The sequence below is a fragment of the Grammomys surdaster genome, unplaced genomic scaffold (genome assembly GCF_004785775.1).
Source record: "Grammomys surdaster isolate TR1022 unplaced genomic scaffold, NIH_TR_1.0 63, whole genome shotgun sequence".
Classification (NCBI taxonomy): Eukaryota; Metazoa; Chordata; class Mammalia; order Rodentia; family Muridae; genus Grammomys; species Grammomys surdaster.
Genome location: NW_021604565.1, coordinates 29,001,764 through 29,026,550, shown reverse-complemented (window position 1 = coordinate 29,026,550; position 24,787 = coordinate 29,001,764). Strand labels below are relative to the sequence as shown.

Genomic DNA, 24,787 nt, shown 5'->3' with positions numbered 1-24,787 from the left:
AAAATAAATCATCCCCGGTTTATGGATTTTAAGTTGTTTGTGCCAGATTCCAAGTCCCTGAGCCAAAATGAAACTGATACCTCCTGGTGCCTTAGAACCGCTATAGCCTCTGTAGATTATGAATAACCTCTATGATTCTCTACCAAAACTGTTGTAGATCACTTTTCTCCATACAAAGTATTATCTAGAATCTCTCTATTATTTCTTTCTTCTCCCTCTTTCCTTGAAGTATTAGCTGCAGGATTGTAATCTTATGTTAATTTGGTTGCCAAAGATAAGGATGGCTCCTCAATTTATAAGCCACTCAACCAACATTGTTTTGCCTAGGATTTCCAGTCTCTCCTGAGTCTCATTGTCCAGTTGCTATAAAGGAAACTTTTCCCCTCTGACCCTTGTCTTCTCAGCAGCTCATGATGGGTAAGTATATAGGGTAAGGAGTCTCATGGGATTTGTTTTCTTCTGCTGAAATCGGGGTCATTTACAGACTCATTCAGTGCCATTTGATTATAATCTGCAAAGTGCATGTTCGTTCTAATTTATTCCAAGACAGTAGTACATCTACAAACTGTTACTTCTGCAAACTTTTCCCTGACACCCTTCAAAATCTTCATACCTTATTATGCAAATTTTGGAGTGAGGAATACTTCTAATTTTATCAAATCTTTAAACTGTCAAAGAAATTCTCCTTAGTGTGGGCTTTATACATAAAAGTCTAAACACAACAGTTTTTTAGGGATTATGGAAACCACACATCATTTTATCAGTAGGGTTTTGAATGATGATGTGTACATCCTAGTTAGCATTCAGTAGATCTCAGTTTTGTTCTGAGTCCATTGTGGCCAATTAGTTCAAGAAGGTATTTTGTTTGAAGTTGGGCTTGATATTGACTCTTGCTTTTGATCTGTAGGATTTTTCTTAAGTGAAAAATATTTTTCTGCTCTAGACAGATTGTCTCTCTAGACAACATATGGGAAAGATGTCCACACACATCCTGTTCCCCATACTTGGACTTGTTCTGGTGATGAGTGATGGGGATTTCCAAAGATTCCAAATGCTTCTTTCTGGCAACTTCTGTAGAACTCATCAACCTCAAAATTCTTTCCCATTGACTCTTTAGCATTCAAACAAGATACTCTTATTTGGGCAATTCAGGATGATCATGAGATTATATCACTTTAATTGTATGGATTTAGATTTGAAGGATCTAAAATGGTTCATGTTCCATTGAAGGTAGATCCATCCTGGATTTATTGCCACAGAGATTGGTTTCTTCCTTCTGTGTAGCCCTGCAACTAGTCCCTGTGGCAACTAAATGCTTTCAGGGCTTTCAGAAGTACAGGGAACTGCTCTGGTTATTCTGAGAAGAAACAAATCTGTGTATTTAGGATTTCTATTCTATGTAGTACATATTACCAAATCCTATGCCACTTTTCTTTCCTCCTTTGAGCCACCAATCCTCAGTATCTGGCATAATTCAGTGTGGATATAATAATTCACATCTGTTCCTTGCACCAAAGTTTCTACATTCCATTTTCAGTACCATACCTGTCAACGAAACGGAGAATAGAGTCAGACGTTTTAAAAACATTACTACAAAGCTGTATTGTGGCCAAAATAAGAGTCTGCTGTCTTTCTGAAACAAATACTCCTTCTTTATTATCTCTCTCTCTACTTTCATTTATCTTTATGGTAATGAGTCATATTCATTCAGTGATTCCTTCAAAACACATTTATTGATGGAAAGTGACAGAGGAAAGCAAAAACACTAGAGGAAAATATTGGGAAGATGTCCAAGAGGAACTGACCTCTGAACCAAGCTGGGCTCAGAATCATCAGTGTATTTGCTTTGTCTTTACCTATCAAATAAATATGGAGTTGCTAAGTGCTCAGCACCCTAGAGAAGTGCATGACACTGTAATAGTATACTTACTATAAAACTAGCTGTTTACTGTTTATTACATGAGGCCTTTACTGGCTTTTGCTGATATCACAAAAAAAGTATAGAAGAGAGTTAAATTAAAGATATTAGATTGCTAATGAATATGAAAATAATCAAAGGAAATTTCCTGGATCCAATGGATCAGGAAGAATATGAGACCTAAATATGGAAAAGGGATTGGCCAGCATAGCTTCTTAAGAACAATAGAAAGAAAAATTGTCCCCGTTGAAAGAAACAGGCTGAACTGAAACTGTATTGGGTTTTTTCCTATGAAATAACATCTGTGGGGTACATGCAGATATATGAGGAGTTATATTATGGGAATTGGTTCACATAATTTTGTAGGCTGAAAAGTCCCACAACCTGCCATCTGCAGCCTGAGGAACCAGAGAAGTTAATGGTGCCATTCAACAAAAGTCAAAAAGCCTGGGAGAAGCAGACGATACTGGTATAGATTCCATCATCCAAAAGCCTACATATCGGTAGCTTCAATGTGCAAAAGTAAAGGAAGTTAGAAGAACCAACTTGAAAGAGAAAGAGCCTGCTTCTCCTCCCCCTTTCTGTTCTACTTTTGTTCTAAGTAGTTTCAAAGTTGGTGCTGAATGTGGATTCTTTCATTCTACCTATTGGCTCAAATACTGATCGCTCTTGGAAACACCTTTATAGAAACACCTAAAAGCAACAGGCTGCCACTTGTGTTTGTCAGTTGATACTTAAACCTTTCTAGTCGACACACTGAACATATCATTGAAAAGTTTAATGGATTCTAAGTCCACAAAGAAAGCTAATATCAGAGCGTCAAGAGGGGAAAGTGAGAAGGGAGGTGTGATGGTGGGAAATGAACCCAAGTCTGGAAGTTCAAAATCAGGAAGAGTCATGGTTTCAGGGTTTAAGATTAGAGAAACACCAATCACGCAGCATTCAGCTGTCAGACAAGGAGAGTCTGTACTTGCTCTCAGGAAGATAAGACTTTTAACTAGATTCAGGTTTTCAGCTGATTGGATAGGGCACTGTAAACACATGGTATGGCCCTCTGCTTTGCAATGGCTAGAAGGGAAAAACAACTAATTTCATCTGAAACATATCTACAGGTGCATCCAGAATCCTATTTAAGCAAATATCTGGGCATCCTGTAGTCTAGGCAATTTAATGCATAAAAGTAACCATTAGACTGGATAGCATGACTTGTTGGCTCCAAAATGAATGTTGTGACTACTTTCCTACTATGAACTGTTTATTGTCCTTATGATCTCCATTTTTGTCACACAAATTAATTGTTGGCTATGACCAACTTTTGCAAATTAATTCTTGAGACTGTCCAAATAAAAGATTTTTTCACAATATGATATTTGCCAGACACATCATTATCTCCCTATATCTCCCACTTTCCCTGATTTGTAGGTTTTGGGATGTGGGATTATATGGTTTCTCTGAGCTATATACTGCATTCTAGGGTTTTTGGGATGTGAAACCATCAAATTTATCTCCAATCTTAATATAATGAGGCAGAGATGCCATTCTTGTGTGCTGGCTTCCCCAAATATTCAGAGTGATCTTAGTTGTGTCAGATCAATAACACAAACTTTTTGCTCATTAACATCTTGATTTAATTGACATTGACTGATCATACATGAATATATAGAAAATTACCAATAATGACCTCAAGGTTTTCTTGTGTCTGCTATGTGATGTGGCTTTGTGTTATAGATTGGAGACTCATCCTTTCCAGGTTATCAAATATGAAAAAAAAAAGATGCTTAGCATTAAAGCCCGGTGAACACTGTTGAAGGCTTTGTGAGCGGAGGGTCTGAAAACATATAAGAAGCACTTGACCCTGGATTTGTCTCATCACATTCCCATCATGTGTTAGCTGTCAAGTTTCATCTTTACTATAAACTATAGACAGTTATCTATCTTTAAATGAGTCAAGAACTTCAGCTTTCTCGTGTCATTTGTGTTACTATAACTGACTGTATCACAAAAATGCAGAGGAGATAAAACAATAGATCAAAGTTCATTGACCTACAAAAGTTTTTTTTTTCAAATGATTATTCCTCCAGACTTGGAACTTTGCTTTCCTGCACAGAGTTTCATCAAAATGTTTGTGATCTAGCAGAATCCCTTATGAATTAAAGCATAAGTAAAGGGCTTTTAATTCTCTTTTAGTTTTAAAAAGTAACTCAATTTCTTCCCCAGTTTCACTTCCCTGCCCTACCTCCATCCCCAGCACATTCCCCACAGCACTGAAAAGAGCTGTTAGACCCTTGTTAATTAAGGATCCATTTCTGCTCTTTTGTCAGGGGCAATCATTTGTTTAAGAGCTGGTTTTCTGCCTTAATTAAATGAAAATGTCACCCCATCAAATGAATTCATTTATATTTATTTATCCAGTTCTCTAGGCTTGAATCTCTTAAGTAGGGACTTGGGCTCATCACATTTGCTCACACAATGAACTGAAAAATGTCTCATCAGTTTAAAAGACTCACAAATGACCACTCTGCCCTGCAGAAACATCTCCTAAGGAAACCTGTGACTAACAATGTGGAAATGGTTCTTTCCTCATGGAAAAGTTATCTAGTTCTATGCAGGATTCATATTGAAGGACATCTGTGCACACACATGCACCTGTGTGTGCTCAAGCAGCAAAGAGAATGCCACCCATCGCTGGAATCTCTTGGGCTTGTGCACAAAACAACCTGTGTATTTGCAATGCCTTTTTAAAATGCTGATAGCTGATGCAAGGTTTACAGTCTATCCTGCTTCCCCTCCAAATTTGAAAGATCAATTTATTGTTTATAGTCGCCATAATTGTTATCACAAGGAGTGCTTTAAGGGAGGATGGAAGAAGGATTGTGAGGAGTGGCTAGGAGGGGGACAGTGAACGGGATGGAAAGTAAATAAAAAACTAAACGAATGAATTATTTTTTAAAGAAGAAACTTAATTAATCTAAAGAAGTAAAAGAGAACAATTTTTTTGTTCAGTCAATAATATATTATGTGTCTACTATATGTTAGATGAAGTATTTAGACTCATTGATGAACAATGTAATCTGAGGTATTAAAAGGTAAAAGAAGAATAAAGAGTCATATGGACACAATTATGACCAAAATACCTATATGCATGGATGAAAATGCCACAGTGAAGTTCACAGATATGCTGTAAAATATAAGTCTGTGTTCTTGTTCATACATGCAACATATGGTACCTAGCATGTAGTAGGTACTTAACAAACTGATTGACCAGATTAATGAATTGACCTTGCAGGAAATGTTGACAAAAGTCAAGCAACTGTTATGCTCTTAACTGTATAGAATCGTCATAAGAACATGCTGGAAATTATGAGTGTGTAGTGGGTACTAACAGATTTTTTTTTAAAAAAAGAAAAGCACTCAGGAAGTATTCCCCAAGGGAAGAACACTGATGTCAAGATATTTCACTACAGCAAATTACATGGTGGGCAAGTGAGTGGTGGGACATGGGGCTAGAGGTATAGGCCAAAGCTAGCCCACCAGAAGCTCTGCAAACATATTGAATATAGACCATAACCCCAAGAATTGTAGAAAGTGAAGAATCTTATGTAAAATGTGATAAAGTCTAAGAATTTCTCAAATTCATTGTTTTTAATAGCTGAGTAATACTCCATTGTATAAATGTACCACATTTCCTGAGTGAAGTAACCCAATCACAAAAGAACACACATGATATTCACTCACTGATAATTGTATATTAGCCCAAAAGCTTGCAACACTTAAGATGCAACTCACAGACCACATGAAGCTCATGAAGAAGGAAGACTAAAGTCCTGCTTCAGTCCTTCTTAGAAGGAGTAACAAAATACTCAAGGGAGCAAATATGGAGACAAAGTGTGGGACAGAAACTGATAGAGGGGCTGTCTGGAGACTGTTCCACCTGGGTATCCATCCCATGTGCAGTCACCTAAGGTAGACACTGATATGGATGTCAGGAAGTGCATGCTGACAGGAGCCTCATATACCTGTCTCCTTAGAGATCTGCCAGACTTCTGACATATTCAGAGGTTGCTGCTCACAGATAACCTTTGAACTGATCATGGGGTTCCCAATGAAGGAGTTAGAGAGAAGACTGAAGGAGCTGAAAGGGTATGGGGAGAGCAACAATACCAACCAACCAGAGCTCCCAGTGTCTAAACCACCAGCCTGGGAGCACATAGGGAGGGACCCATGGCTCCATCTGTGTATGTAGGGGAAGATGGCCTTGTTGGCCACAGGTGGGAGAGGAGATCTTTGGCCCTGTAAAGGCTGGATGCCTAGTGTGGGGAAATTCAAGAATGGGGAAGTGGGAGTGCAGGGTGGGTGGGGGTACATCGTTATAGAAGCAGGAGGAAGGGGGATAGGATAGAGGGTTCCTGGGTGGGGTAAAATGGGGTAAGGGGATAACATCTGAAATGTAAATAAAATATCCAATAAAAAATGTGATAAAATCAAGTGTCACTCTGAAATCGTGTATCATGTTGGGAAGAAGGACGCTCACATTAGTTCAGTCTACTCTAACAAATCAACAGCTTGTACTGTACAGTTGAGGGGGGCAGAATTCTGAAATGTGTCTCTGAGGTATCATTGAGATTTTCACAGGCTAGGTTTCTTTGATGGGGCTCAAAAGTAACCAATGCCATTGCTCTTGGTAGATTTTAGAGGTCACCCTCAGTCTCTAGTTAATATTTTTCTTCCTATATAGTAAAAATCAATCAGGACATACCAAATCCCTGTGGAGTATTGTCCCTATTGTTTCCTTTCATCCGTTTCCTGCTTGTGTTGATGAAAATCCTGTAGATAGATAGGGCTCACCTGAGTTAATTGAGTGTCATTTCTCTATCTTTAATTCCATGAATAACTGGGATTCTCCTTTGCTACACCACCTAACATTTATGTAATATCGAAAGGTAGGAAGTAGCTGTTTTTAGAAAGCCATTTTTCAGCCTGCCACAGTGGTAGGTTGATAATGAATAGTTAATTCTTCTTGTGAAGTTTACAGTAATATCAAGACTTTGACTCCAGCTTGTAATAACTATGAAAATGCTTTTTTTTAATTGTTCTTATTTGGCCTTAACTTAGTTTTCATAGGATCACAAATTAAAACTGGCTTCAAAACGTTAAGTACAGAACTACTGTATATCCTACAAATTTACTGCTACTTTATAATCATGGAATTACTTACTCATGAGTAAGAAAACACAGGTCCACCTAAATGTATGCATACATTAGTTCATAATTATATATTAATATTATAGATAGTATATACAAAATATAAACAAGTATTCATGTATTTGTGAATGGACAAACAAATTAATGGAATAATATAATATTATTATTCCATTAAAAGGATCAAGTCTCATCCACATGCAATACAAACAAATCTTGAAAATACTATACTAAAGAAGAAGATCCAATCAGAAAAGACCAGATGCTATAGAATTCCATTTTATACACGGTCTAGAGTAGGCACATACAAAGTGACAGAAATTATACTTGTGACTGGCAGGGCTTTGAAAGAGATGGAGGTTGCAAAACACAAAATTTCATTTTCTGATCATGGAAATGTTCTAGAATTAGATGATGATGTTATCTCTACAATATATTTGTAAATATAATAAAACCCACAAAGTGCATACTTAAAAATGGTTAAAGGATTAATTTTATCATAATAATCAGAACTGTGAGTTCTCCTGAACAGTTAAATCAAAAGGAGTTGGCCAATATGTTAGGCTCACATGATAACCTCCACCCAGGGTATACCTTGTTCGATCTCCTCCCCTTGACATGAGGTGAGATTTAAGTATATCATGTGACTCTATTGTGATACAGTTATGTTGTAAGACATAGGAGAAAAGATTTTGATGACATAATTAAGGTTCTAGTCACTTGATTTTGATTAGTCAGATGGACAATCGTCTTGGTGAGCCTGATTTGATCAAAGCAATCTTAAAAGAATGTCTAGGTCCCATCTTCAGTTAGTCTGTTGCTAGCTTTGAAGAAGTAAGTTACAATTTTGTAAGAAAGGCACATGGCTTTAGCATGGGCCATAGGACCTTTACTCAGTCCTACAGCCACAAAGAGATGAAAGCTGGCAACCCTTTGCTGACATGTAGATCCTTCACAGCTGAATCTCAAGTGTGACTACCACTCAGCTGACACCCTGAGTGCCTCTGATGAGCTCTTAAATGATCCAGAGGACACACATGAGTGATCACAAGACTTCATTCTACATGAAGTATGAGAGTATGTATTCTGTCTATCTGCTAATTAGGTGGCAGTTGTGACATAGTATGAGAGGTGAGACACATTCTCCCTCCTTGAAATTGACATATAGGCTGGCTGCAAGAAACTCAGTGAAGGCATAGACAATTGTGTGCCTTTCCAGGAGAAGACTACTTAACTCATTCTTAGGCATTCCTCTCAACACACGTTGGAACACTTAGTTTTTTTTTTGAAAGGACACTTAGTACTTTGAATTCATCAGGGAAAAAACAAATGTAATGTAGTTAGTTGAAGAAACTCCATATCACACTACAGATGTTAGGTCTCAACTCCCAAGCCTCCAATATGGTAGTACCACTCACAATGTCCAAAATGACAGTCTGAGCTCATCTCAGACTGGACTCTGACTGGGCAAAATGAAAAAATTGTTGGTGGACAGATACAAGCACTCTTTACAAACCTATGAAAGGGGTCTTTGCCTGCCAGGAAGAGCCACTTCCTTTGCCTCATCTTAGCAAATGGTGTGTCTAGCTCTCTGTTAGCGCATACCTGTAACATATATAAAAAGCCCCATGATAGCTCCCAGGCTGTTCTGACTAGCATTCCTCCATAGCTACCTGCTCCCTTTATAATTGACAGTGCTTTCCCTAGGTTTTTGCTACTTTATCACTCCCCAAGAGGTAGCCGTGTTAGATTTCATGCCTCGCCAACACACTCCAATGACTCTGGCTATTCTATCTCCACCCAAGAGATAACTATGTGGCAGTTTCATATTTCCAATAAACCCTCTTTCCATCCATGGGTTGACCTACTTCAGTGGTCTCATTGGACCCTCTCTTAAACCTGGCACCAGTACCCAAAATCTAACCAGGGACTTCAATTTTGATGCTTTGGTCATCTCACAACTGAAGAAGTAAATTCCTTTCATATGCTCCCTTGTGATGGAATCTCCATGGATTCAGCAACAGATCCATAGTCTCCAAGTACACATCCCAGCAGTAGAACCATGCTTTTGCCTCTACATCTTTTGTAGAGTTTGCATTTTCCCCCCATAAGAGATCTATAGACAAATAAACCTAAAAAACTAGAAAGTTGAATTTCTAACCACTTATAGAGTTACTATAGAAAATGCACACATTTAATCCTTAAATAAGGATTCTTTGGTTTTCTTTTTGTATCTTAATAAGGGCTAAAATTGTGATGGCTTGGCAGTTTCTGCTGTGAGAGGCAATGATGCTGAAAGTCAATTGGTCCCTTGGGTTAACCTGGCACTGGGGTCAGGAACTGCCAGTACTTTGTTTCCTAGTCCCCTAAATAGCTCCTGGTACATACTAAGTATTGTGACAGTAAAGATAATTGAAATAATTATCACTTAGACTCCAGGAAGCCCATTCTATTCAGGCCTTAGGCTTAGAACGACTTGACTTTTTCATCCTTTGATGCAATGTTAAGAGAGTTGACTCTGACGGCAATATTGCTACCTAGTTGGAGGTGGAGAGGTGACTTACAAGCCAAATGGGAGGAGAAACTCTTATGAAACTATTGTTAGCTTTTTAAAAATATGATATACAGAATTAGCAGGTTTCATTATGGTGTTTTTAAAAACTTTATTTTATTATTTCTTCTCTCTGATCCCCTCTCCCTTCCTCTTTCTCTACCCCTTCTCCCATCTTCTTACCGCCCCCCCTCCACTGGTCCCATTTTCTTCTGAGTAACCACAATCTGCTTTCATGTGCCCCTGATTCCTTTTGTTGTTGTTCTTTCTTTTCTCTCTCTCTCTTCCCTCCTTTAAGGCATCTTCTTTACCCTATGCCCATCATAGTCTCCCATAAAGAAAAATAAAATTATGACTTTGGCAGGAAAATGGTTGAAAATTTGAAACTTGCTTAAAGTAACCCAGCCTCAGAAATAAGATAATTTTAACCTAGAAGTTCTATCCCAAACCCCAAATGGAAGGTCATACAATACTTTAAAAGAATAGATATTTGTAGAGCACTTGTGTGATACTCAACATATCCATGACAACCCCTGTCTTGAAGCATCCTGTATCCCAACAAATACAAAATGTATACTTTGATTTCTTCGAGTTTTGTTAAAATTGTTCTTAGACCCAGGATACTTAACCCCTGAGACCAGAACAGCAATACTAGCAATAATCTCTATCATTTGTCATGTGTTTATTATGTGTCCACCTCGTTCTAAGCACTCTATTTGCTTTGTAATCTATCCTTACTAAACTCTGTGAGATTGGAGCTGATCCTTCCATATTTTAGATAAGGAATCTAAGGCATAAAAATATTAACTGGTTTTAACCAAGTCTCTCAGGCTCAGAGCTGATGAAATGGGCACTGATACCCTCTGCAGCGTTCAGTTACCATTGTGTATCATGTCACTTCTATCCTTATAATTGGCTGCACTAGCGTTATGATAGTCCGTCATCACTTTGTGTTTCATACCAGAGCTTCATATTGAAACATAATATAAACCCATCCCCATTCTAGTTAGTTATAGAATCCAATATGAGATAATATTAGTTTTTCTAAGGCCATCATATCACAGAACTGGAGACAAAGTGAATTACATAACAAACATGTTTTTCTCTCCACTTTAGAGAGCACTGGTGCTAGACTCAGATATTGGCAAGATTGGTTTCTTTTTAGGACCATCTCCTTGGCTTGTAGAGGGCTAATGATGTCTCCCTGTGTTTCCAGATGTCCCTCCCTCTGTGTGTAATGTTTATGCTAATATCCTTCCCTTATGAGAACACCATTCTCACTGGGTCAGAGCCATGCTAATTAATTCGGTTTGCAGCAACCTATGTGTGTGCAAGTAATGGTTAGAGCTAGAGAAGTGTTCTGAGTGATCAAAGTGAACCTGATTTAAGGTGTTTCCAATGAGATTTGTCAATGGATTGAATGTGAGGGTAAGAGGGGAACCAAAAATTAGTCAAGGTCAGGAAAAGTGTCTCAGAAGATAAAGATGTTTGCCACCAAGCCTGAAGGTCTTAGTTTGGCAGCGAGAACCCAGGTGGAAGGAGAGAACTAACTCTTAAAGTTTCCCCTAACCATAGTACATTCTGATCCTTTAAACATACAAATAAATAAAATAAATGTAAATAAGTATCATTTTTAATTAAGAGAGTCTAGAGCTAAGGAGAAGCTTCCAATTGCTTGCTGAACTAGCATGAAGACCCGACTTTAGTTAGGGGCAGCACAAATAAAAGCCAAACTTAGCAGTGTATCCCTATAGACCCAACACAGGAGTGAAGAATGAAAGACAGGTAGATTGATTGAGCTAACTGGCAAGCCTAGCTGCCTAAATTGGCATATTCTAGGTACATTGAGAGAGCCTGTTTTAAAATAACACGGACAACAATGAAGGAAGATACCTAGTGTTGTTCTCTCACCACCATATGAACACACATATATGTACACACACACACACATATGCACACGTGAACAAAGAAAACACATATCATATATACAAGTAAGACCAGTTAACTGCCCTGAGTCTCCACAATAGCAAAGGAGCCAGTGGTATGAACAAGGCTAAGAAGAGAAACATCAGAAAATAGTTTAGCCCACAATTGAGAATGTTGCCTTGTGAAACCCGTCCTTGGAAATAGCCTGTGAAATGTATATGGTGTCCAAGAATGGAGCACTAACAGGAGGCAGGCAGTGAGAGAATAAGCGTTAGAATCATCAAAACATAAGTTTCTAGGATGCTGGATGCAAGTTGTACCGTCACTTGCCTGTTCAGAATTTCTTCCCTTCACTCTCCTTTACTTCCATTTTAAAGTGGGAGAACTGGGGGTTTATATTACCAGAGTCCTTTCTTCTCTGAGCTTCTATGCAACATTTGTGTAATTCAGACATCTCTTCTGAAAAAAAATATTATTGAAATGAATGTCAGGGCAATTTGAGGTAGACAAGAAATTGTGCTGAGAGGTGAATTATGGGGACTATTATAATGAGGACAGGTGGTGGCCTGCTTTACCCTTTGCTAGTCCCTCATAAACTACACTGTTCTGTCAACATTGGGGTAGATAATCAGTAGAAAAGTGGTTCAAAACTTAGACTTCAGCATGAAAGACTCTATTTCAGTTATTATCACAACTCTGTTCTTTCCCATATAACCATGGGCAAATAAAATATCCATACAAAAGTCAATTTTACCTGTTGCAAAATGAGAGCAAAAATCCATGCTCATAGAGTTTCTATGAGGATTAAACTGGATATTTTTGCAAAGTGATTATTCCCATATCTAATTAAATGGTCTATAGAAAGTGGATCTCCCTCTAAGAATCTGTTCATTCTGAAGATTACTGCAAAGATAAAATACACCATTTACAAGTCTTTTACAGTACAGTCAAGTGCTGGAATTTTGTTAAAGTTCACAGTTGACACAAGCTGAAGAGTTGAGAGAGTATAGTACAGGATGTATAGCTTCATCACATCCAGTAAATTACTTCAGACAGAGGCCAGTTTCTTTGTCAACAAGAATCACAGTCAAAGGTGTTCCAAAATCTAATGACAACTTTTCATTGTTTGCGAGTGAAGCCAGAGACTGGCATAGACGTTTCAGTATATACCAGCGCACTGGAGTCTCCAATAGTTTTCCTTTCACCAGATTTAAGCTTATTGACAGATACCTTACAATAATTGGGATAAGTTTTTTTCTGACTACATGAGAACATTGTTTTCAAGACACAGAACTTTCCTCTGAATGTTATTCTAGACCAGAAGAATCCCCACCACCAGTATCTCCAAACTGTCTATTCTGTACCTTTGTTAGAGTCATTTCATGGTGGTTTGTGTTCCAGTGATCTACTGACAGTTATTCATGCTTACTTAGCTCAGCTAGTATTTTTATTAAGTATGCCCTTTATGCTCAGCACTATAACGAAGAGCATAGACTTCTTTTATTACTGTTGTTGTTGTTTCTTGATTCTGCAAGTGTGATGTGACTGGAGAACAAGATTAAAATTGAGATATTAACTCCGAGTTGAGCCATACATGTGTCCTAGAATGTCTCAGTCCAATAGGCCTTCCTGAATTGGTAGGAATGTTTTAGATGGATAGTGGTTAGTGCAGTAGTTCTCAGCTGTATGTAGTGGTTGAAGGTAGAACTATAGTTAGTATAACTAAGGAATGAGATCTGTAATATTAGTTAACCTACATTTAATCACATGTGACTAACAACAATTGTACTATACAGCACAGCTCCATTTCTTAAGGGAGACGAATGTGGTCTTTATGATTTCCGCAGCATAGTAGGGCTTCAGTCCGAGTTTAGAAATGAGAAGCTTAAGGACAACTCATAATGCAAAAACTTAAACAAAAGCTAAGAAACAGGGAAACATGTTGTTTATGAAGAAGAAGGAAACAGATGGTTATCCAATGCCAACTGGTCAACACAGAGAACACATACATACAAGTAACAGTCCACAGACTGAACAAATTGTATTTATGTTTTAGAGCTTTCTTCTTCTTCTTCTTCTTCTTCTTCTTCTTCTTCTTCTTCTTCCTCTCTCTCTCTCTCTCTCTCTCTCTATATATATATATATATATATATATATGTATGTATATATATATATATATATCATGTGTGTGTGGGAGGGGTTTATTTAGGAATAACAATTAAAAAAGGAGTCCATACATTTTAGAGAGAGCAAGGAATTACACTGGAAGTAATGAAGAAAGGAAAAGAAAGGGGAAATGATGCAATTATAATTTCAAAAATAAAAATATTATACAAATGATAGTAAAATACATAGGGAGAAAATCAAAGAAAATGAGAAACTTGTAAAAAGTACTTAAGAAAAAATTTTAAAAAAAGAAAAAAATTTAAAATATATCCCATTCTATTTCACAAAATTTATATAAGTATTTTACCTGCATCAATCACCTCATTATTTGCAGTGGATTATGGAATATTATTGAATTTTTATAGTTTTCTAAATAAATACTCCACAGAGATATAGCATGTAGTATGCAAACATTTCATTGTAATTCTCAATAAAAACAATATGACAACCTAAAGAGAATTCAGAGACAATCATTAAGCAAATTAAAGAAATTCACCTGAGTTCCTGACACATCTGGGTGACTAATAACAGCAATAAGTTGAGGCATAAAGGACGATGTTAGACTGAGTTCAGAAAGAGTTGAAGCCACCGAGGGTAGGCCCGCGGTTTGAAGGAGAAGAAATATTCTAGAAAGCCAGCAGTGAAGTAGCCTGCTGCCAATGGATTGTCTCTGGCCAGAGATCTCCAGAGGCTGGAGGGCAAAGATAGTCCAGGGGTCAGCCTCTGCTGGTGCAGAGCCAGACAATGAATACAAGAATAAAAAACATGGGTAAAAAGAATGGGACTAAGGTGTACTTTTTGGTGGGAGGCAGTGGAGAACACTGGAGGTAATCTGTGCTGCCACAAAAGGCTTAAACAACAAAATCATTTCTCAGAGTTCTGGAGGTAAAAAGTTCTGTGATCTAGGTGCTTGGAGGTTCAGGTACTGTGAGGACCTTCTGCCTGGGCTTTAGACTTCTCTATCCTTCTGCATCCTCACATGGATACTGGAGATACTCAGATCTTCATGATTATACACCAAACACTCTACTGATTGAGCCATCTCCCCAACCCTAAAGATGATGTTTTTAATTCCTCTGTTTTCAGATTTTCTTAAACAATGCAACTCCTGTTATATAGAACCTGTAAGAGTCTTCCTGTTATTGTTCTGTCTGAGGCTCTATATGACCTAGAAGCAGGCATGTACTAAGTTCCTTTCCATCAGTCAGGATGCTCTTTGCTAGCTCTTTACTTAGCCTCATTTTCATTGTGTGCCCATTCCACAGTGACTCGGGGCCTGAGCTTGATGACTTAGTTCCATCAAAACAGGATGAGTCAATAAAAATGGTCTTCTTTTAAAATATTCCACTGAGAAACTCTCAGGTCCTAGAGAATGGCCTGATTTCCTATTGATCATTTTATTGCTTCAATTATTTCCTCAATCATGGTTGGTTAATTTAGATCCCCTTCAGCCCTCTTTTTCCATTGTCTATTATATTTGGTCCCTGTTAAATATGAATCTTCAGTGGCACTTCCATTACTAAATTGACAGTTGCCTAATGCCTTATTGGCATCCTTAGGAATGAAGCATATTTCTTAGGAACTATGTAGGCAGTAGCCTTTTTTCCCCCCTGAGCCATCTAAGCATAGCCAGTGTTTTGTGTTCTTGTAATCTTAATCTTAAAAACAGCAATCCATCTGTTTCATTGTTTTATTCTTTCTTAATAGAAGAAAATTTCCCCCTACTGTCTTACTGATCTACAGTCATCCAACCCTGATGGGCTCTTGTAAATGGAATTAACTCCGGCGAAGTGATGGCTTTTCATATTAGTTATCATTTCAGTAAATCCATTCACTCTCCATGGCTTGCTTTTTAACCTCCAGCTGTTACCCAATTATTAGCTCTTGGATGACTGCTTCAGCAGCATTACTGTAGTACTTGCTTGTCGTAGATATTAATAATAATAAGCAGTTTATAAATGTGCAGAGTGTTAAACACACATAAGGATTATTGTTGATAAGCCTAATTGTAATCAGAATTTTCCACTGGGTGAGTGAGGATTCTTGTGGTTGCAAAGAATAGAAATCATCTCAAGGTGGCTTCAGCAAAGAAAAGAGGCACTGTGGGGTTGTCGAAGTACATATTGAGAGGAGTTCTTTGACAAGCTTTTAGGATAAAGAGGCAGCTGAGCCTCAGGATAAATTAGAACTGTGATTTGGAAAATCAGCAAGAATCTGATAGGCCTCAGGATACTGTTTAGTAGTATAGCATGTCCCTAAGAACACAAGGTACCAGGCACCATCTCTATTACAACAGCAATGACCAACCATCTGATCTCCTTTCTTTCTGATGGTTTTGTCCTTTAGCTACTTCCCTTTTACTTGTATTTGTTTATTTGTTTGTTTAACATTTATTTGTTTTGGCAGTACTAGGAATTATACCCAGCCCCTCGTGTCTGGTAGGCAATAGCTTTATGCCTTCATTCTTCAGACTTGATTTCTCGCCTCTCATCTCATTCAGAGAAGCTGGCGGTTTCCACTCACTTCAACATTTCATAGGTGTAGCTAGAACCAACAGAATTCTTTCCTGTGTTCTCTTGATTTCCTAATTTACTACATCCAAATATGTTCGGACCTTTCCTATCCCAATTCCAGAATACTAGAACTCACATTGTTGTGAATACAATTTGAGTACCACTCTTGCAAGGCATCTACATCCCATGACCAAACACCAACCTACTTGTATTTAATGAAACTGACATGCTAGATCTGTTTTGAAGTAGCCAGAATAACAATTAGCCTTTCTGTCTAGGGCTTACTATATTGAATCCTCAAATAAAGGCATATGTGTTTGTGCACATTGTATAAATTTCTCAAACACTTACTAAGGTGAAGTAAATCCTGCCATTATGGTTGTCAAACCAGTCTTTAAATGCACCTTAGTCTTAATTAGACTCGGTGGTAGGCTCTTGAATATATGCACTTCAGACTTTTAAATCATTTCCTTTTCACAACATACACTGTGAAGTGGGTTCTTCTATAATTCCCTCTTAATTGACAAGAAATGAAGCATCCAAGAGTCGGAAATAAAATAGTCAAAGTCACACAGTTAATAAAGTATTAGAGAAAGAAGATTGTAACTCTAGATATCTCTGGCCACATAACACTTGTCTTCATTGATGTGGTATTTGAGCTGTACTGTCTTGGCTTCCTCAGCCTGTTCTGTTGATTCTCTGAAGGATAGAGGAAGGAACACTCCCCTACACAAGTTAGCACTGGCACATCCTGGAGAATGGGAAAGGTATGACAAGCCACACTAACGTATGGTACATATCATAATTAAGACAGCTGGAGAAGAGGCTCTACCACTTCCCCATTAAGCGACCTTGCGAAGTTTCCTTGCTGTATGCCTGGAAAGTACAGAACAAATGGTTGTCCTTTATAGTGGCTCCATAGAGAAAAAGTTGATATATGTTGAAGTCCTGAAAACATACTCAGAAAAAAAGCTAAGGCCCTTTCAACAGTAGCTCTTGATTCAAAATGCTATATATGTAAAGGACACAGGGTAGGCATTTACATATCCAATGCTGCTAGATACAGAGCAAGCATTGACCACTTAAGGTAGAATCCTGAAGAATGACCCCTCTCTTATTATCACAGTTGCAGAGTGTGTGCTGTGCACAATACTTTTGGCACCTTTGTAAAGGCAAGCACTGTGAGAATATGTAGAATGTTCTCCATCCTGATTCCACAAGACAGATGGAACCTAGGAAAATGACTATAAGGAAACACCTAACAGTGATTATATCCATGAAAATTCTAGGGTTGTATCAAGAGACAGCAAGCTAAGTTCTCTGCCAAGCCCTTTTGAAATTCTTTTTCCAGCAGCTTTTATCATGCCCTGTGCCCCAAAGGCTCTCTCCCTATTTTCACCCCCATAGCACACACTACAAAGCAGACCATTGTCTTTCTTTTCCAGGATGATATTTATGACTCTTCATATATCTTAATGAAGAATTGTTCAGTTTTCTAGAACATTCTTCACCTGGATTTAGCCTAAGAAGGTATAAAGCCAAAGTACCAATGCATATTAAAAATTGACTTCTTCCTGGTGGCAGCTTGTCGTTTTTCAATTTGGCATCTTTCCTTGTTCTTTTCTCCACCATGTAAATCTGTGTGCGACTTGATTCATAGGGGATTTTCTTGTGAGGTGCATTTCTTCAAGCATATGGATAAAATTGCCAGGTTTAACTGAAGGCTGTTTAGAGTCTTGCTCTGTTTACAGTCTCAAGCAGATCGCTTCTGTTCTTGGCCTCAGGCCTAGATGCCCAGGAAATTAATGGTGCCTCTTGGCCTGTGACAGCCTGTTTACATCCTGGAGTTGGTCCCTGGTTTTTACTGGCTTTGGGTGTCCAATCTTCCTTAGACCTGCTGCCAATTCTATCTGGCACTCCTCAGGGCCACCTTCCTCTGACCAACCCATCCATAGTCTCAGACATCATAATGGCTTGTTTTGTATGTCTTCGCATGATTGATGCATCATGTATACTTGAGCTAAAAAAGAACTTGATTCACTGTGTGTGTGTGTGTGTGTGTGTGTGTGTGTGTGTGTCTGTGTCTGTGTCTGTGTCTGTGTCTGTGTGTGCATATGTGTACCCACGTGTGTGTGCACAAGTTTGTGTGCTTATGTTACATGTGAGTGTGTGATATATACATGTATGCATATGTATACGTATGTGTGAAGGCCAGAGGAGTTGTCAATCATTTTTTGGGGCACTGCCTCTTACATAGCCCAGACCTCACTGATTCAGCTAGTCTAATCTAACCAGCTTGCTTAGAGGAGACACAGGCTCTGCTTCTCCAGTGCTAGGATTGGGCAGGCTAGCACAAACACCTGAGTTTATGTAGGTGCTAGGGATCCAGTCACCGTTCCTCATAGTTGAATGGCAAGGGCTTTGTCCACTGAGCCATCTCCCTAACCCTTTCTATTCACTGTTTTTTAAATGACTAAGTATGTTGGTAGCTAGTACTGTGCATACTGTTCTCATTTTTTATAGGTAGGGAAATGGAGACACAGCAGAGTTAAGAAACTTGTCATACCTCTCCCCTTGGCAGGGCCAGACAAGGAAGAGCTCAGCCATGCAAAGGTGGAACCTGCTCTCTTGACCCCTTGCTTTGCTTCTCAACATTACTTAGAAGTTGTCCACACCAACCTTTTGTTTGAATCACTGAGTTGTATAAAAAGTCCTTTACATACAGGGAGAGCTACCTATGTACTGACTGTTATTATTAGCAAGTTTAATGAAAGGCAAAGGCTAAGGACATAGAAGTAATAGAAGTCCAAATATCATGCCTGGGATTTGCCAAATTGTGCTGATATACAACAGACTGCAATAAGGTTTTGGTTTTTGATTTTTGTTTTGTTGTGTTTTTACCTAAATGACCATGGGCAAGCAAGTTGGTAAAATATTGATTGATTGAAAACTAATAGTCTTTTATGTTACTGAATTTCTCCAAGCCTTTAGTATCCTATTGTATATTAATGCTCTCAAAAGTGGCCATGCCATCCAGGGTTTTTCCACCTAGCCCCCACTATTTTCTATTAGAATATCAAGCAGGAAAAGCTAGCACTGGAGACTGGGATGCTTTCATAGACTGTTTTTGGGGTTTTGTTTTGTTTTGTTTTGTTTTGTTTTGTTTTGTTTTGTTTTGTTTTGTTTTGGCTTGGTTGGTTGGTTGGTTGGTTGGTTGGTTGGTTGGTTGGTTGGTGTTTGTTTGTTTGGTTGCTTTGCCAGGCTGGTCTTCTTAGATATCTGGGAACTTGAGTTTCAGGAGAGGTCCCATGACTCTCTAGCCAAGTGTTCATGATGCTAAAACAGCTTGACACAGTCATGTCTCCCATGCTAAATTCCTGCTTTTCCTCCAGAGGCTGAATGCTGGATCATACCAGGTAGACAATAAGACTAGCCCCACACATAGTCTTAGGTTATTCAGTTTCTAATGTCTAGTAGACATTTCATATATGTTATCACAGATCATTGTTGGAATCATTCTGCTTGATTCTCCTGGCAAAGGACTCTTGGAGACGGGAGCCTAGTTTATTCCAGATGCTATGCCATGTGTTTTTCTACATTCTGATTTGATTTTGTTTCATCTTGTTGGAATAAATCTTAGCTATGAGTCAAAAACTTTGCAGAATCCTGTGAGTCAACCTAGGAAGTCACCAAGTCTCTGGAACTTGTCACATCCAAAAATTCTTTCTAACAATGGATAAGAATCTTTACATCCTTCCATTCTTAGACTTACCTTTATATCCCAAACTAAAAGCACCTAATTTTATGTATACATTATTAATTGTATAAAATGTATTAAAATAATGTATTTGTAATTTGTTGAGATATCTAATCAGAAAGCCCCACTAAAGAGACTACATGCCGCTTTGAGTCTCATATCTGCCTCAGTAAGTAGGATTTTCTTGAGTTCATTTGATAGCATATACAGCTGTATCAGGGCCTCCTGAGAGAAAATAGACTGCTGTGGTGCATGAAAAAAAAAACAGAGATGGTAATTAGTCCCAGCATGTGCTGCTCCAAGCACCTTTCCTGGTACTTCTCGTTCACATTTTTCTTGGCTGACTTGTCTTCTTTTTCTTTGTGTTTCTCTGATGCCAAAACTTTTACTTGTATATCCTCTATGCTTGGAGAAATGCTTTGTCTCCTGCGACCTAGGCTGCTCCCTTTGACTCCTTATTGAATGTCTAAACCAACCAACTCTGTTGGGTCCTGAACCACTTGCTGTGTCTGACACCTTGCTTAGCTGACCGGTTGAGCAAATAATCCTTGGTGTCTCATTACCCACGCACAGGCTGCCTCTTGCTTCCTATGTTTTTGTTTCTTCTTCAACTTTGTTTTCTTTGACCTCTCCATTTAAACCCAGATTTTTTACTAGCCTCAGTGAAGCGGCCATTTTGCTCCATTATATCCTTGACATGTTCCTGATTTTTGAATTCCCACTAAATATTGCTGTGGATTTGCCTGGAAACTTAACACTTTATTTAATTATACACCTAACACACAATGAATGAAAAACTAAAACTCAATCATTGTTCTTAACAACAGTGATACATGAAAGAACAAAACAAAGCCAGTGGTCCCAAAGAGCTACTGTCTCTTTTGGTTGTGATACATGATGTTATATTATTTTTGGTCTCATATTAATTAGCTGATTATTCATTTGTTCATGTGAAATTCCCTGGGGATAGGAAAAGTGCTGAATGACCAGTAGTAAATAGAGATGAACAAGTCACATAAAAATCCAAAATGTTTCCCTTTCTCCAGCTCAGTAATCTTGGCCTCACCTAGAAGATGAGACTAGAAACATCTAACTCTCTTTGGTGTTAAGAAGACTGGCTCAAACAGTGGTGATAAAATACCCAGCACTGGGCCAAACATAGCCTAGTCGCATCAGTAAATAGTAGCCATAGTTCTCAACTAAGTCATCCAGTGTTTATGATTCCATTTTCCAAGAACTTTGGCAACACTGGGAGACTGATCTTGATGGGAAGATCCCAGCATTGTACTGTCAGCCTACCAGCATAATGTCCAACCTGAGCAGGATGGGAGGAGATGAAAGAATGGAACTATGAGTCACAAAGTCAACAGTACATTAAAGTCTCGCCAGGCTTCCTCCGCACAGGGACATGGATTTCCATATCCATTTTTGGCTTTAATGTTGCTATTCAATGTTTGCTTCATTTCCTACCAGTCACAAGATACAGAATGGAGTTCATAAAGAAGGAATTTCCTTGTAAAATCCACTTACTATACTGTGTGTCAGGTACCATATACATGTATATTTCCAGCTTTACAGCAATCCTCCAAAGAGTTTCTTATTCCTACTTCCCAGATTTAAAAGCCAAGACCTCAAGACAATAGGTAAATTAACCAAAGTTGCATAGCTAATCAAAGAAGATCTAAAGCTGTTATCTTTTATAGCAAATGCCCCTCAGTAATTCTAAGACTAGCTTATTTTGTCTATATTTCCCCTATTGTACAAACCACTCCCAGGCAGCCCAAGGAGTCTCCAGTGAAGAAATAAATTCACAGCAGTCCTGCCTTTCCATTGTCCTAATACTTTTTAAGGCTTGGTCTCAGATGAATCAGTAGAAGTGCTTGTCATAAAATTTAAAGAGGCCTTCCAGAGTTCATGCAGGTGCATACCCACAATATTGCTTATTCTAATCCTAGTCCTGTCCCTCCTGCCAAATCCCCTAGAGGCAATTATACATGGTGTCTATCACCATGGTAACCAGAACAGGCCTGAGACCCGTCTGGAGACACTTTGACGTTCTTACCCTTTTGAGTCCATGTTGCTATTTCTGAACACCTTCTGCCCTAAAACTATTTCCCCTTCTCCACTCCAGAAGTACATTTTACAATGATTTTCATAATAGCTGCATAGGCAGGGAAAAAAGTGACCATGAAGTGGTCCATTTGCTGACTGCCTTCTGTTGTAAGAGGCTAAGTTCCCAAAGATTGTGAGACCAGGATTTAGTCGGGAAATTAGTGCTCTGAGTAACAAGTGGGTCTGTCTCTGACACAAGATGCAAGGCGTTTCTCTAGCCATTGTTGAATCTCAAGTCAACCCTCCTTATCATACAGAAGAGGAAACAGATTTCAACAGAGAAAATGAGTGAATGTATGACCTCACCTACTTCATGCAGCATTGGGAGTAGAAAGTCCATTTCTATCTACACTTAGCACCTTTCCATGCTAAGTCAGGGAAATAGAGTCTACCATACATGGTGTTCTCTTGATTCTATTATAACTTTAATCAATAGCTGTTTAGAAAGGCAGGCAGCATCTTTACTGTCTGTGTTCAGTTTCACACTCTCTCTCTGAATAGCTTGTTTTCATTGTCCAGCTTTGTGCTAACCATGATAAAATATCTGATGTAACTAAGCTATAAAAAGAAATGGGCTATTAAGCTTACATGAGAGATTCAAATCAAAGATCAGGTGACCTAATCGCTTCTCTGTAATGATGGCGGCAGCATTAGATCAGTACATGTCAAAACAACTGGTCTCATCATAAGCCAGAGAGCAGAGAAAGAATCGAGCCAGAATCTCCCTGTCCCCTTTGGGTGCACACCACCAGTGATCAAGAACATAACCCATTATATATGTACCTATTTCCTACCTCCCAAAGGGTCAACCACATTCTAAGAGTTCTACTCTGGGAACAAGCCTGTAACATGGATCTTTGCAGAATGTTGACCCAAATCATCCACTTCCCAGGCAGTAGATTATGAACATTTTATTTCTTGGACTACCTACTTTAGACTTATCTATCATATCAACCCAAATTATAGAGTTTTAAACTATTTCCTAGTTCTTCTGAGTTGGGATGTGGTTCTGTCTCTTGATTTTAAGAACTACTACTAGAAATTTGAGGCTTTTTATATCCATGACTTCTTATTTAGTTTATGGCCTGGGCTTTTCTTTTCACTGGGGTGTTTAAGTCTGTGAGTCCATCATCATCTTGTATTCCTAGGTCTCTGTCAAATTCAACAGGAAATGAAAACCACTATATTTCTCATCGTACTGTGATTTGACCAGAATACGCATGGGAGAGAAAAAAATTTAAAATAAGAAACACTGTTTTTCCCTTGTCGGTCATGAGAGTGTTACAGAGAAAGCTTCCTCATTTATTTCTGGTATATTTTCAATAAAAGTTTCTTGTCAAACATGATGAAACACTCTTAAGATCTTCATTTTCAGTGAAGGGCAAAATATTTTCAAATACACATCAGTATTTTCTTCCAACTCCTTTGTAGGAGTTTGGTTTTGTACTTCCAGGATAAATTAGATACCAGCGGGCATGGGCAGCATCTAGACATGCACGTGTCTAGCACAAAAATAGCCTATATTAGTTGCCAAGATATAAATTATGACTTTCTACTCTCGGTCTTAGAGTTTAAATATTTTCAGAGTTTCCCTGTTTATACACTGCATGTCAGTATCTTCACTAATTGATATGCTGAATCACTAATAATGTCCTGAGAATGGCCCTCATTCTCAGGATAAATAAGATTTATGCCATGTAGCAGGAACCCAAAGAGGTTCTTTATATTCTTTCTACTGTGTTCTACAGTTCGTATGTAGTTCCAAAGAGAGTCCTAACCAGAAACTAATAACATTAAAATTCCAATTTTGGACTTTGAACTTCTAAAATATAAGAAAATGATGTTTAATATGTAAGCCACCCAGTTTATACCACATTATGATAGCTTATCTGTTATCACACAAATCACAGTCCAGAAGTCAGTATATGGAGCTGGTTATTTTAACTGACTACAGCATATCATTGTTGAATGTCAGTTTTCCAGTCTTCCTTCCATTGAGAAGTAGGCTCTAAAAACCTTCTCCTAGCATCTGTGAATGTTTACTGACTGATATGATTTGTAAGATATGATGGGTGTGATAAATTACCCAGTGTCTGGGCCTAAGCTGAGAAATAACAGAAAAGCTAGATTTCTAACTCTTTGTAACACTTGCAATGTGTCTGAGATCACTATACTGCTAGAAGACCAAGCAACAGGAAGAGGGCCTAGAAAGAGAGACCATGTGAGAAAAGACAGAATAGTCAAGGAGTACCAGCCTTCCAGACATACAAATGAAGTAGATCTTCAGATGAACCTTACAACCGAGCCCTTCACCAAAACCTAACCCATAAGTGCACAAGCAAAGCTAGATAAATGTTTGAGCTATAAATATAGACTCAATAACTGCAACAAGAGGCTGTTTCTAAGTTCCTCTCTTCTGAAACTTATTTTTGGGCCAATTTTGTTTTGTTTTATATCCTAGCTCCTAGTGAAATTTGTTTCTATAGTTTTATAAAAGCAGTTATGTAGAGACCATTGAATTATACAATCCTTTGGTAATTAAATATTAAATATGTAAGTAGATATCTACCTAAAGTTAAATAGGTACCTCTTCGCAGCATCTATAAATTTAACTGCCAATTGAAAGTATTCAGAAAAATCACTGT

At 38.2% G+C, this 24,787-nt stretch overlaps 1 protein-coding gene across 3 annotated transcripts in view; it reads left to right on the top strand.

The window, feature by feature from the left end:
• Nucleotides 1-24,787, top strand: part of Samd12 (sterile alpha motif domain containing 12) — a 409,481-nt gene that overhangs the window by 236,072 nt on the left and 148,622 nt on the right. For 2 of the 3 annotated variants that reach the window (XM_028766122.1, XM_028766130.1), the window contains exon 5: nucleotides 328-417. The exons of the other annotated variant lie outside the window; for it this stretch is intronic. In XM_028766122.1, coding sequence (XP_028621955.1) covers nucleotides 328-389 — 62 coding nt within the window. In that variant the 3' untranslated portion in view covers nucleotides 390-417. The remainder of the gene's footprint in view (nucleotides 1-327; nucleotides 418-24,787) is intronic. 3 annotated transcript variants of the gene reach the window in all.